The 12,295-nt window shown below is 44.8% G+C and overlaps 1 protein-coding gene across 1 annotated transcript in view; it reads right to left on the bottom strand.

Annotated features, from left to right (window-relative positions):
- The window catches only part of LOC115089233 (alcohol dehydrogenase 1C-like), a 76,242-nt gene extending 65,275 nt beyond the window's left edge, over nucleotides 1-10,967 (bottom strand). The window contains exons 1-2 of the mRNA XM_029597335.1: nucleotides 10,745-10,967; nucleotides 7,534-7,635 (exon numbers count right to left, since the gene is read on the bottom strand). Of these exons, the coding sequence (XP_029453195.1) occupies nucleotides 7,534-7,635; nucleotides 10,745-10,762 (120 nt within the window). The 5' untranslated portion in view covers nucleotides 10,763-10,967. The remainder of the gene's footprint in view (nucleotides 1-7,533; nucleotides 7,636-10,744) is intronic.
- Between the last annotated feature and the right edge of the window lie 1,328 nt (nucleotides 10,968-12,295).

Genomic DNA, 12,295 nt, shown 5'->3' with positions numbered 1-12,295 from the left:
TCCTCATCCGGCAGCCTGGAGGCTGCCCCGAAGCCTGCCTGCCGTTTTCTGCGCCTCCGCGCCGAGGTGCAGGAGAGCACCACTGTCCATGGTCGTTCTTCTCTCCTCTGCCTTCCCTTAGGCGCCGGCGCGTGCCTCTTCACAACATTTAAAAGGCCAGCCACAGGAAGTGTTGCTGGTTCCTCCTGATGATGACTTCCTGTTTCAGCCCTATAAAAGGGATTCTTCTTCAGTCTCTTGTCTGTGTTCCTTCGTCGATCCAGGCCCTCCGTGGTCTCCTTGTTATGACGGCTTCATGTTGTCTTGTTCCTGACCCTGATGTCTTCAGATGTCTCTGTGTTCCTGACGTCCTTCGTCCATACTTCCAGATGTTCTCAGTTTCCTGCTGATCTTCGTCTCCTGAGGTTCCTCGTCCAGGCTTCCCGATGTCTCGCTTCCTGATGTATCAGCTTTCCTGATGTTCTTCTCCAGTGCCTTCAAGTTTTCCTGACCTGCCAGCTTCATAGTTCTTCGGGTGACACTTCTCCGTCATTGGCGTTGCTGGCAGCTGGATTCGTTTCCTACGCTCCTGAGCCTTCTTGACCTGCCAGCTCTTGCGGTTCTCCGGGGGACACCGGCTTCATCACTGGAGTCTCACCTGGGCTGGATTCTTCTCCTGCGCTCATCCCACTCTCCGCGTGGTCTGTGACCAGTCTCTTTAGGCTGTGTAGGGTGCGCAGTGGGACAGGGTGGTCCGTGACCAGACCCACGGGTGGACTGTGTAGGGCGCCCTGAGAGACAGTGCCAATGTCTACCTCCCAGCTTCTCGCCTCGTCTGTGATGTCTTCGCTTCAGTCCTTGTCTATGATGTCTTCGCTTCAGCCCTCATCTGCGATGTCTTTGCCTCAGTCCTAGTCCAAAGTCTTGTGATGCCTCAGCTTCTCGCCTTGTCTATGATGTCTTTGCTTCAGCCCTCATCTGTGATGTCTTTGCATCAGCCCTCATCTGTGATGTCTTTGCATCAGCCCTCATCTGTGATGTCTTTGCATCAGCCCTCATCTGTGATGTCTTCCATGTTCCAAGGACTCCGTCTGCCCTTGTCCTCTGTCCGGCCTACCGTCCATTGCCATACATCAATCAACATTGCGTTGTTGGTTGTCCGGGGCGTGCAGGTCTGGTTGAGGGTCGGACCTTGTTCCCTATTCTTGCTTTAGCCTTGTCCTGCTCTCGTTACCCATGCTCGCATCTCCCACTTCAGAGATGACTGCACTCCTGTGCCTATAACCATAGCCGAAGGCCTCCAAGCCTCGGATCGTGACAGACTCCGAAGGCCTCCCAGCCCTCGGTCCTTAACAACTGCTGGAGGGTGCGCTCATGACAACAACCACCATCACCCTTGACATGATCCTAGGGACTGTGGTTAACCCAAAGGATAGGGCTTGAAATGAAAATGCTGATCTTTTCTCATTGGAATGCAAATAAACTTCTCCATTACATCCAAGCAGGTCAAGGATTCCCTGTGTTACTACCCTTTTCAAAGCAATTAACTTTATGGATCCTGTCGACCCATTTATGATATAAAATAAAAGAGAAATGCCCAACCTTCTTGAGAACCACAAAGTAAATGGAATAAATACCATGTTCTTTGGAACTGGAACTACAGTGCTTAAGAACATAAGAACATAAGAAATTGCCATGCTGGGTCAGACCAAGGGTCCATCAAGCCCAGCATCCTGTTTCCAACAGAGACCAAATCAAGCCACAAGAACCTGGCAATTACCCAAACACTAAGAAGATCCCATGCTACTGATGCAATTAATAGCAGTGGCTATTCCCTAAGTAAACTTGATTAATAGTCATTAATGGACTTCTCCTCCAAGAACTTATCCAAACCTTTTTTGAACCCAGCTACACTAACTGCACTAACCACATCCTCTGGCAACAAATTCCAGAGCTTTATTGTGCGTTGAGTGAAAAGGAATTTTCTCTGATTAGTCTTAAATGTGCTACTTGCTAACTTCATGGAATGCCCCCTAGTCCTTCTATTATCCGAAAGTGTAAGTAACCGATTCACATCTACTCGTTCAAGACCTCTCATGATCTTAAAGACCTCTATCATATCCCCCCCCTCAGCCGTCTCTTCTCCAAGCTGAACAGCCCTAACCTCTTCAGCCTTTCCTCATAGGGGAGATGCTCCATCCTTCTCCATCGCAACTATATCTTTTTTGAGATGCGGCGACCAGAATTGTACACAGTATTCAAGGTGCGGTCTCACCATAGAGCGATATAGAGGCATTATGACATTTTCCATTTTATTAGCCATTCCCTTCCTAATAATTCCTAACATTCTGTTTGCTTTTTTGACTGCTGCAGCACACTGAGTGACGATTTTAAAGTATTATCCACTATGAAGCCTAGATCTTTTTCCTAGGTGGTAGCTCCTAATATGGAACCTAACATCGTGTAACTACAGCAAGGGTTATTTTTCTCTATGTGCAACACCTTGCACTTGTCCACATTAAATTTCATCTGCCATTTGGATGCCCAATCTTCCAGTCTTGCAAGGTCCTCCTGTAATGTATCACAGTCTGCTTGTGATTTAACTACTCTGAATAATTTTGTATCGTCCACAAATTTGATAACCTCACTCGTTATATTCCTTTCCAGATCATTTACATATATATATTGAAAAGCACCAGTCCAAGTACAGATCACTGAGGCACTCCACTTCTACCCTTTTCCACTGAGAAAATTGACCATTTAATCCTACTCTCTGTTTCCTGTCTTTTAACCAGTTTGTAATCCACGAAAGGACATCGCCTCCATCCCTTGACTTTTTAGTTTTCTTAGAAGCCTCTCATGAGGGACTTTGTCAAACACCTTCTGAAAATCCAAATACACTACATCTACCGGTTCACCTTTAACCACATGTTAACCCCTTCAAAAAATGAAGCAGATTTCTTAGGCAAGACTTCCCTTGGGTAAATCCATGTTGACTGTGTTCCATTAAACCATGTCTTTCTATATGCTCTACAATTTTGATATTTAGATTAGTTTCTAGTATTTTTCCCAGCCCTGACTTCAGGGCCGGGAAAAAACTGGTCTATAGTTACCCAGATCACCCCTGGATCCCTTTTTAAATATTGGGGTTATATTGGCCACCCTCCAGTCTTCAGGTTCAATGGATGATTTTAAAGATAGGTTACAAATTTTAACTAATAAATCAGAAATGTCATTTTTGAGTTCCTTCCGTACCCTAGGAAGCCTACCATCCGGTCCAGGTGATTTTCTACTCTTTAGTTTGTCAATCTGGCCTACTACATCTTCCAGGTTCACAGTGATTTGGTTCAGTTCATCTGACTCTTCACTCCTGAAAACCATCTCCAGAACTGGTATCTCCCCAACATCCTCATTAGTAAACATGGAAGCAAAGAATTCATTTAGTCTTTCTGCAATGGCCTTATCTTCCCTAAGAGCCCCTTTAACCCCCTCGGTCATCTAATGGTCGAACCGAATACCTCTCAGGTTTCTTGCTTCGGATATATTTTTAAAAGTTTTTATTATCAGTTTTTGCCTCTATGGCCAACTTCATTTCAAATTCTCTCTTCTCCCCTCTTATCAATGTTTTACACTTAACTTGACAATGCTTATGTTTTATCTTATTTTCTTCAGACGGATCCTTCTTCCAATTTTTGAAGGATTTTTTTTTGGCTAAAATAGCCTCTTTCACCTCACCTTTCAACCATGATGGTATTAATCGTTTTGCTTTCCTTCAACCTTTCTTAATACGTGAAATACATATGGACTGCACCTCTAGGATTGTATTTTTAAACAATGTCCATGTACTTTTAACCTTTGCAGCTGCACCTTTCAGTTTTTTTTCTAAATATTTTCCTCATTTTATCCTTGCTTCTGAGCACCAGTCCATTCAAAAAAAAAAAAAATCCCACCAATCTGCATCATTTAGTGGTTTTAAACATGCCAGAAACCTTAGCCTGCATAATATATATTAAGACTGATAGTTAACTTACTATCCCCCATAACTTCAGGGGATTCCCTCCATTTCATTTCTAGATCCATCTACGGCAGATTTCAGGGATCGCCTCAAGCAGTAGGCTTGCTTCCTGGGTTCAGGTACTGGATGGCTGAAGAGGCGTCTCTCTGCTCTGGACTGTCCCGGTCATTGGGCCAGGGTTTCCGGTACCAAGGTAGGGTTTCCATCTCATCGATTTCCTGAACACTATCGGCTATCACGTACCAGGCAGAGCTTTCCTTTCTCCCCAGTCTCTCGGTCACACTCAGTCCTCTCCTTCCTCCACACAGGGAGCTGCAAGGGATCCTTTGTCTCCTCTCCCCCTTTCATGCATAATCATGCAGTGAGTGGAGGGTATTTTCTCCACATTGCAGGTTTTTGCCCTCCCCTTTTTAAGCTCTCGGGGGAGGGGGAGGGGGTCCTTCCATGTCTTGTCAAGAAGCCTTCCTAGTGCCAGTCTGAAGGTTTATCTCCTTCTGGATGAATGACAAGAAAAAACAAAGCAGCTGAAATGCATGGGAACAAACTCCCAGGCATAACCATGGCACTAAGACATACAGATTCATGGTAAACTGGACCCACTTCTGACAGAGTCTGATAGACAAATGCCCATCTCTTAAGCTGGAGATAGGGTACTCAAAAACTCATTATGCAGCTACTCAGGATTCTGACTCTGTGGCTCCCTCCTCACCAAGTTTGGGGATCCACATCCCTTCCTTGCTTAAATCTCCAGGAACCCCAGAATCTATTCTGGGCTGAAAGAGAATAAGGTAAACCTTTGGACCTGTCCTCTGGAAGTCTCAACATTTTGGATTCCCTCCAAGCTTTAGCCATCCTTCCAAGTTCTCTGAACAAAAGATCTCCTCTAAAGGGAAGTTTCTTCAAATAAGACTTTGAAATGGAATCAGTGGACCAGTTTCACAACCAGAGAAGTTTCCTTTCTGCTACTTTGAACATCATACCTCTGGTGGAGGTATGCACCAAATCAAAAGTGTCATTGGCCAACTAAGCAGCCACAGGCTCCAACTGAGTGACAGATTCTAATATATTGCCACTGGCCTCCAGGAACTCCTCTTGGACGTATTGAGGTACAAGAAAATAAGAATTTGCCACCATACAGCTACATGCCTTATTCTGTAGAGCTACACTTGCTGCCTCAAAAGCCTGCCTCAACACCAACTCTGTTTTCCCATCTTAGGGGACCTTCAGTGCAGCTCTGCTTTCCACTGGGATAGAGGTCACTTGGTTACTGAATACATCAAGGTATCTACTCTCAGAAACTTAAACTTTTGTTTCTGCTGTGCTACCAAGGGATATAAATTAGCCAAAGTGCCCCCCACCTTTAAAAGTAGTCTCTGGAGAAATCCATTCCAGAACCCTGAACCACCTGAAACAAGAGAACAACCTTAGATGATTACATTATGCTGACTATAATAGGGTCCTCAGAAGATGGTGAAGTCACTTCCTTCTTATCATCTCCTACCATTTGACAGGGGCTGACCAATGGCACCAGAAGCCCCTGTCACGTGGTAAGGGCAAAGGGCTACCGGCACCATTTTGATTACTGGCAGTCGACGGCCGGAGAGGGGGAGATCGCTCCCGGGACCTCCGCTGGACCACCAGGGACTTTTGATAAGTCTGGGGGGGGGGGGGGGGGTCGAGAGGGGGGGGGGATTATAGTTAAATAATTTGCAGGGTTGGGGTGGGGATTTTTTCGGGTTTTTCCCGAAATAGGAACGAAAACAGTTTTCGGGTTTGGGGAGTGGACCAAAATGGCCTACCCTGGACCCAAAAACGAAACACCAACAAAAAAAATGTGTGTGCATATCTTTAGTAACAAAAATATGAATGACTTTCACTCTTGTCGCGACAGATCAACACTGCCACGAACAAGGCTCCCCAGTTCCTGGCTCCCCTAAGCAGCCCCTGTGGAGCTGCAAAAGTATTGTGGCTGCCTTCTAGACCCTTTTTAAAACCTGCTGCCACCATGGGAGCCAGGCTCATCTGCAGCATGACCCTGGCTGCACAGAACAGACCAACAAGGCCACCTCTCCCGTTGACACCCCAAACAGGGACCACAACAGCCCTAGATCAGCTCCACAGTCTTTCTGCACCATCTTGGGCCATCACAGCTGCCCCAGCCAAGTAAGTTTAAAATGTTATTTATTTTAAAAATCTTTCCCTATCTTTTATGTACAAAAAATTGTTACACCCTCAAATTAAATACATTTTAACCCCTGGTTTACAGATGCATGATCCTCAATCCTGGAGTGGGGGGGGGGGTGACTCAGAGCCAACATCAGGAAATATTTCTTCATGGAGAGGGTGGTGGACTCTTGGAATGCCTTTCAAAATGGCATGGGATAAACACTATGGATCCCTAAAGGCTAGAGGAGCAGCAGCTACTACCCCTAACAGAAGGCATGATTTCATGATTTTGACACAACTGCAACATCGCTCTCCACTTTGATGGCTGAGGGGAAAAAAAGGAGAAATGGATTCAGAAGACAGCCAATGCTGGTCCTGGACAATGATACGCAGCTATTAGGGGAAAAAAATGCTGGTCTAGTTCTGCAGCAATGTCCAATAGCAATGTACGTTCAAGCAGCATTGAATTATCAAGTAGACTGATTACCCTGTAAAAATGTTGCTAGCAGAATTTTGTTATGGGTTTGTGAATTGCTTGGTTTTGCACAGAACGGCTGTTACTACCTTAACAGAAACATGGGGGAAACCTGCCTGGAGCAACAGTTACTACCATAAGAAACTTGCTAGGCAGACTGGAAGGACCATTTGGTCATTTTCTATGTTACAATGTAATTTCGTCATTGTTAACCACTTCTACAATAAGATCATTACCTCATGCATTTTGTCTTTTAAAGCCCCTGTTATCAGATCTTAAAAACTGATTACTAAGAGAAGAAAATCTTTAAAGAAGTTTCCGGCCAATTCTTAGAATTTTCCCCTTTAGGATCAAGTTTCTTCCTGGAACTTAGTAATAATGGAGGCATGGGATTTATTTATTTAATACAATGTCTATTCCGCTGATCCAAAATACTCAGTGAATTACAACATATACTCATAAAAAGTAATATTTTTATGTTTATTAAAATGTGTTAATCTCTTCTGCTGAGGCCCGAAGCAATGTACAAAATAACAGATATGTATGTATGTATGTATGTTTGTATTTATTTAATAAAATTCAAATTCTGCCAATCCAAAATTCTCTGCGGATTATAATATACACAAATAAAAAGTATCAATATGTTTATGCTTCTTTTGCCAAGATAACTCTCAAACAGTTCCTACAGCCTGATTTTTGCCAGGATTTTATCAACGGTGTTCTTGTTACTGGGGAGTACTGGGAAGATTTTTGGTTAAGGGTGTTATTTAGTTAGTCAGTTATGTTAAAAATGAATATTCTGTACACATCATTATTGAATGCATAAAAGATCACAATTATTTCTAGTCCAGGATAAAATAAAACAGGAAAAAAGAGTTGTCTTTCTACAAATTTCTACCTTGACTCGGATTTCATGAGCTCGAGGTGGTGGGACTTCCACTTCCTCAATGGAAAAGGGTTTCCCTGTTTCCCAGAGAACGGCTGCCTTGCATTTGATAACCTATAGAAATTGGGGATAAAACATTAAACATTGAATTACAATTGGGGGTTTACCTAAAGTTATCCTTACATTATGAACTGAAAGATTCTTTAATGATCCATTTTAATTTATGATAATTAAACCAGGTCTCATTGCGTTCAGGTCCAGTTTTGGGGGAATGCGACCTGTGTGCTTGCACAAGGTGCCATTCACTAGCAGACACCAATGCCCCCTCACAATTCAGCTGCAAAAGAGCTGCCTCTCTCTTTTCTGATATTGCCTGGAGGGCTGAGGAGTTGCTGCAGACCCAGGGCCGAAGAGCGGGTGCTTCCGGCTTCCTCGTGGACCAGGAGCCCAAAAAACAGTTTCCAATCACCATCATCTTACACACTCCCCCCCCCCCCCCCCCCCGTCCTTCCATTCTCACTTTCCATTCTCCTTCACCTTTAAATCTCTCTCACCTTCCATCCTATTCCTCACTCACTTCCCACTCCTCACCTTCCAATCATCTTCACCTTCCATAATCCCATCCTTCATCTTCCACGTTCTCAACTTCCATCCGACCCCTATCATCTTCCATCCTCTTACTTTCCACACTCCACTTCCAAATCCTCACAACTTCCATCCTACATAGTCTCTCACTTTCAAATTCCCTCATCCTCCACACTCCCCTCTCTCAACTTCCATCCATCCCCTCCCCTCCCCTTCTTAACCTTTCAACCCTTCTCTTCCACCATACCCTTCCCCTCTCCTCTCCCTCACTCTCTAACCCCATGATCTTCCATTCTTCTCTCTCCCTGCTCTTCCCTCCCTCTCTAAACCCCCTCCCTCACAGCCCCAGGCATGAGAGTGGAGCTGGTGGTCGGTGCATATAGTTTCCTCTTCTTGCCACCATCTCCTCTTCCTTTAGTACAGATGTGCTGTTTGAATCAAACCACGCAAGAGGGGGAGGAGTCGGTGGCAAGAGGAGGGAGTTAGAAGCACCAGCCCCCTGTGTATTGGGCCACAAGGTAGGTTGGGGAGGGGAGTGCAGCAGTTCATCTTCTGCTCTGCTGCATCCTGCAAGGTCAGAAGGATAAGGCAGGCTTCCAAGAAATCAGTGTGGTGAGAAAAAAAAAGCAGTCATAGCAGTTATTTTACTCTGCAATTCTTATTATACTTATTTTCCATTTCACTTCTGTCATTTCCTTCCTTTTAGTGATTTTTTCCTTATGACTATTTCTCTTTCTTTCTCTCTCTTTCAACCTCCCTTGTCACCCCTTTGCTCCACAAATACCTGAGGCTTCTCTATGAACATTTATCTCTCTCTTTCCGGGTGACTCTTTAGTACCAAGTTCTCCCAGTAGCAGATGTTAGGCCATATGTACGAAAGGATCTTTCCCATTTTATCTATTTATCTATTAAAAACATTTATATGCCGCATTATCTTATGTCTAAATGGCATATAGTAATAACATTCAGAAAACCAATAAAATAACACTTAAAACAACATAACTAAAAATAAACTGTGAACATACTGTATATAGCCTGGATGCACTCAGATAACTACACACAGATTTAAGCAAAGGCCTTCTCTTACAAATATCTTTAGTTTTTTGTTTTATTTGAAGGATTTAAAATATACTTCCTTCCAAAGAGGTTCCAGAGGATAGAGCTTGCCAATGCAAACTTCTTTTCCTGTGTCTATGTGGAAAATACTTGGTACATCCAGCCCAATATAGTCCGCCTTCTCTCCTCTGGGGAGGTGTAAGACGGAATCTCCAAGAGGCCTGTCACACTCCACTGCTCCCTCCAGCTGGGAATGTGGCAGCTGGAACACTCAAGCTGACCTGGACAGATTTCACAGTATATAGAGTGGCCCAGGTGCCATTAGATGACATTACTCATCCCATATTTTACAAGGGTTCATGGTTATTGTGTGAGGTTAAAGGTTGTGTTATGTTTTACACTGGGAAAGTTCTGATTTCCTTAGGAAGTCAGATAAAGGCTAGGACTGGTGACTACTATGGAGAATTGTGGTAGCCCTTGCCCCAGGAGGGTGTTTGTTGGAAATATTAAATGTGTATGTTATGGTTAGAATGGGGAAGTTTCAAAAAGTGGTTCAAGGAACAGACCCAGTAGATGTGTGTTAGTGATGTGAGTGACTTGTGTTATGGTAGCCAATGGCTATTTTTTGAGAGTGTCTTCGGTACAGTTTGGCTCTGCAGAGGATTCTGCCCCCAGGCTGCACCCTGAATAACTCATTTCCCCACCCTGGGAGAGTTGGCACAAAGCTTCACAGCCTGAAGAACCACAGCAGCGTCACTCACCCTGTGCCACCACCAGGAGGGGTCAGCTGAGGGAACACCAGGGTCATTAGGGTTAGGCCCCTAAACTTAGACATTCTGAATCAGGTGTAACAGGTTCCCAGATTGTGCCCCATCTCCCTCCAAATTCTAACTTCAGCTTTCTCCCCCTAACTCCCAGTCTCATTTTCTCTCTTCCTTGTCACCAGTTCTCCTGTCATTCATGCTTCCTCAGTTCATCTATTATTGCTTCTTCCATTTCACATTCTCTCCAGTTTTTCCCTCTCCTTCTTTATTTCTCAGTTCTTCTCTCATTGTCTCCCATAATCTCACTTTTTCTGGCTCTCCTCAGTTCCTTTCTCTTCCTTTTCCTCCCTACTTCCCTTCTCCTCCATTCACCTCTGTACCTTATTTCTCTTCTCATGGTCTCATCCCGTACCCCTTCCCAGATCAGTCAATTTATACCCCTTCCCAAAATGAAGTTGCAGTCATGAGAGCCTGCATGTAACTTAGACTACTCTCACTGATTCTGGCTCTTTAGAGTAAAGGCAAGGAAGCTGGCAGTCTCTCAGTTGCTGCCATTTCACCACCACTGGAGCAGGGGTGAGCAGGAAAATCTGATGGCAACCTGAACAAGAGTGCCACCTCTAGCCCAAGTCAAGAGATCAGTATATAATTAGACAAGCATTATATCTCTTATCTATTTTGTTTCTTGAACACAAGAATATATTTTTAGGTCTTTTTTATACAGAATTTTACTCTTTTATGATACATCACAACCCCCAAGTTTAGTTAAAAGTTTTTGCAAATGCTGGATCTACAAATAATTAGCCCATTCCACTTACTTTTCCAGTGGTCTCCATGTGTCTCTTTCTCTTGTAGCTGCCACCTCTCTGCACGGAGTCAAAGGCAGATTGCAAATTGTAGAGGTCACTAGCTCGTCCTTATAAATGGGACACACCCACATCTTCCTCCCCAACACAGCTACAATTTTCAAAGCTGATCTGTAAGCTCCACCTTCAGTGCATTTTTAATAGTAACCAGTAGGAAAAGGATTACAGCTCTTGCAGAACCTTGCTAGAGCATGTACATAAACACCTAACATACTGTGAGTGCAAGAAAGAACAATGAACAAATACATCTGAGCAATTGCAAGGGGTAACTAGACTGTTTCACCATGCTAAAAATGCATCTGAAATAGAGATAACCTTAGTCAATGATTTGCCAATTCTTGCACACTGTGCACCCTATGGAATTCTGCCAAGGCCTATCAGAGCTCTGCCCCTTTGGTCAGCAGAAGAGTTGTGTCAGATGAGGCAGCAAAAGACCTGGAAAGATTTGATTTGAGCCCATAAAATGCTCCCTCCCCAACAAACATACACTCACATACACATGGGTAAACCTAGCATGTAGGGTTATAAAAGTTAATGGCATAATTTTAGAGTGACTCTGCAGCATTAGGATTGGATATGAACCAGACAGTCAGGTTTTCCAATGTGCTCGGCGGTATCTCGTCAGAAGTACAGACCAGATGCTGAAAATCCAGTTTCTGCAGGTGACTCTCCTCTCTCCCACAGCCCCCTATTACAGGGAGAGAAAGGTTAGGCTGGAGAGCTGTGCTGTGTCCCTGCCCCATGCCTCCTTTCCTGCGCTGTGATGAGTGGCATGGGGAGAGAAGGCAGGGCACAGCCCTTAGTTCCCAGAGGCTCCACAGATCTCTGCAGCAATAGCCCACTGGCTCCCACCCTCCTCCCCTTCCTGCCTGCTAGGCCAAGATCTGAAAGAGGGCCTGCAGTGTGCCAGCTCAGAGAGATACAGGCATAGAGGACGGAGGAGGTAGAAAAGCAGACAGAGGTACAGGGTGAGGTCAGAGGTACAGAGAGGACAGACACAAAGGGGGGGGGGGGGAGATACACACACACGGGGAGCATGTGAGGGGATAAGGGGGCACAGGGAAGGAGAGAGACACAGAGGGGGCATGGAGGGATAGAATGGGTCACAGAGGAGGGAAGGAGAACTACACATATAGAAAGTATGGAAGGGGAGACGGCAAGGAGAGAAGGGGGTTACAAAGAAGGAGAAAGATAGATGGAGCATGAGGGAGGAAGGGAGAGATGGAGGGGAAGGGAGAGACAGAAGAGGTACAAAGAAGAGCGATAGGAGGGTGGATGACACAGGAAGAAGAGGATATAGAGAAAGAGGAGGGCACTGGGGAGGAGCAGGAGTCAAGAGGGCACAAGGAGGGAGAGAAAGATAAGGACATGGGGATGGAGGGGGCACAAGAGAGAGAAAGAGAGGGCATACTGAGAAATGAAAGGCTGGGAAGGATTTAAGGAAAGGCGGAGAGAACCAGTTTGGGAAGGGGATGGTGAGACTGCAGAAGGAGGGCTGAGATA

The sequence above is a fragment of the Rhinatrema bivittatum genome, chromosome 1 (genome assembly GCF_901001135.1).
Source record: "Rhinatrema bivittatum chromosome 1, aRhiBiv1.1, whole genome shotgun sequence".
In the NCBI taxonomy this organism is placed as follows: Eukaryota; Metazoa; Chordata; class Amphibia; order Gymnophiona; family Rhinatrematidae; genus Rhinatrema; species Rhinatrema bivittatum.
The sequence above is the reverse complement of the archived record's forward strand: the minus strand, read 5'-3'. Positions and strand labels throughout refer to the sequence as shown.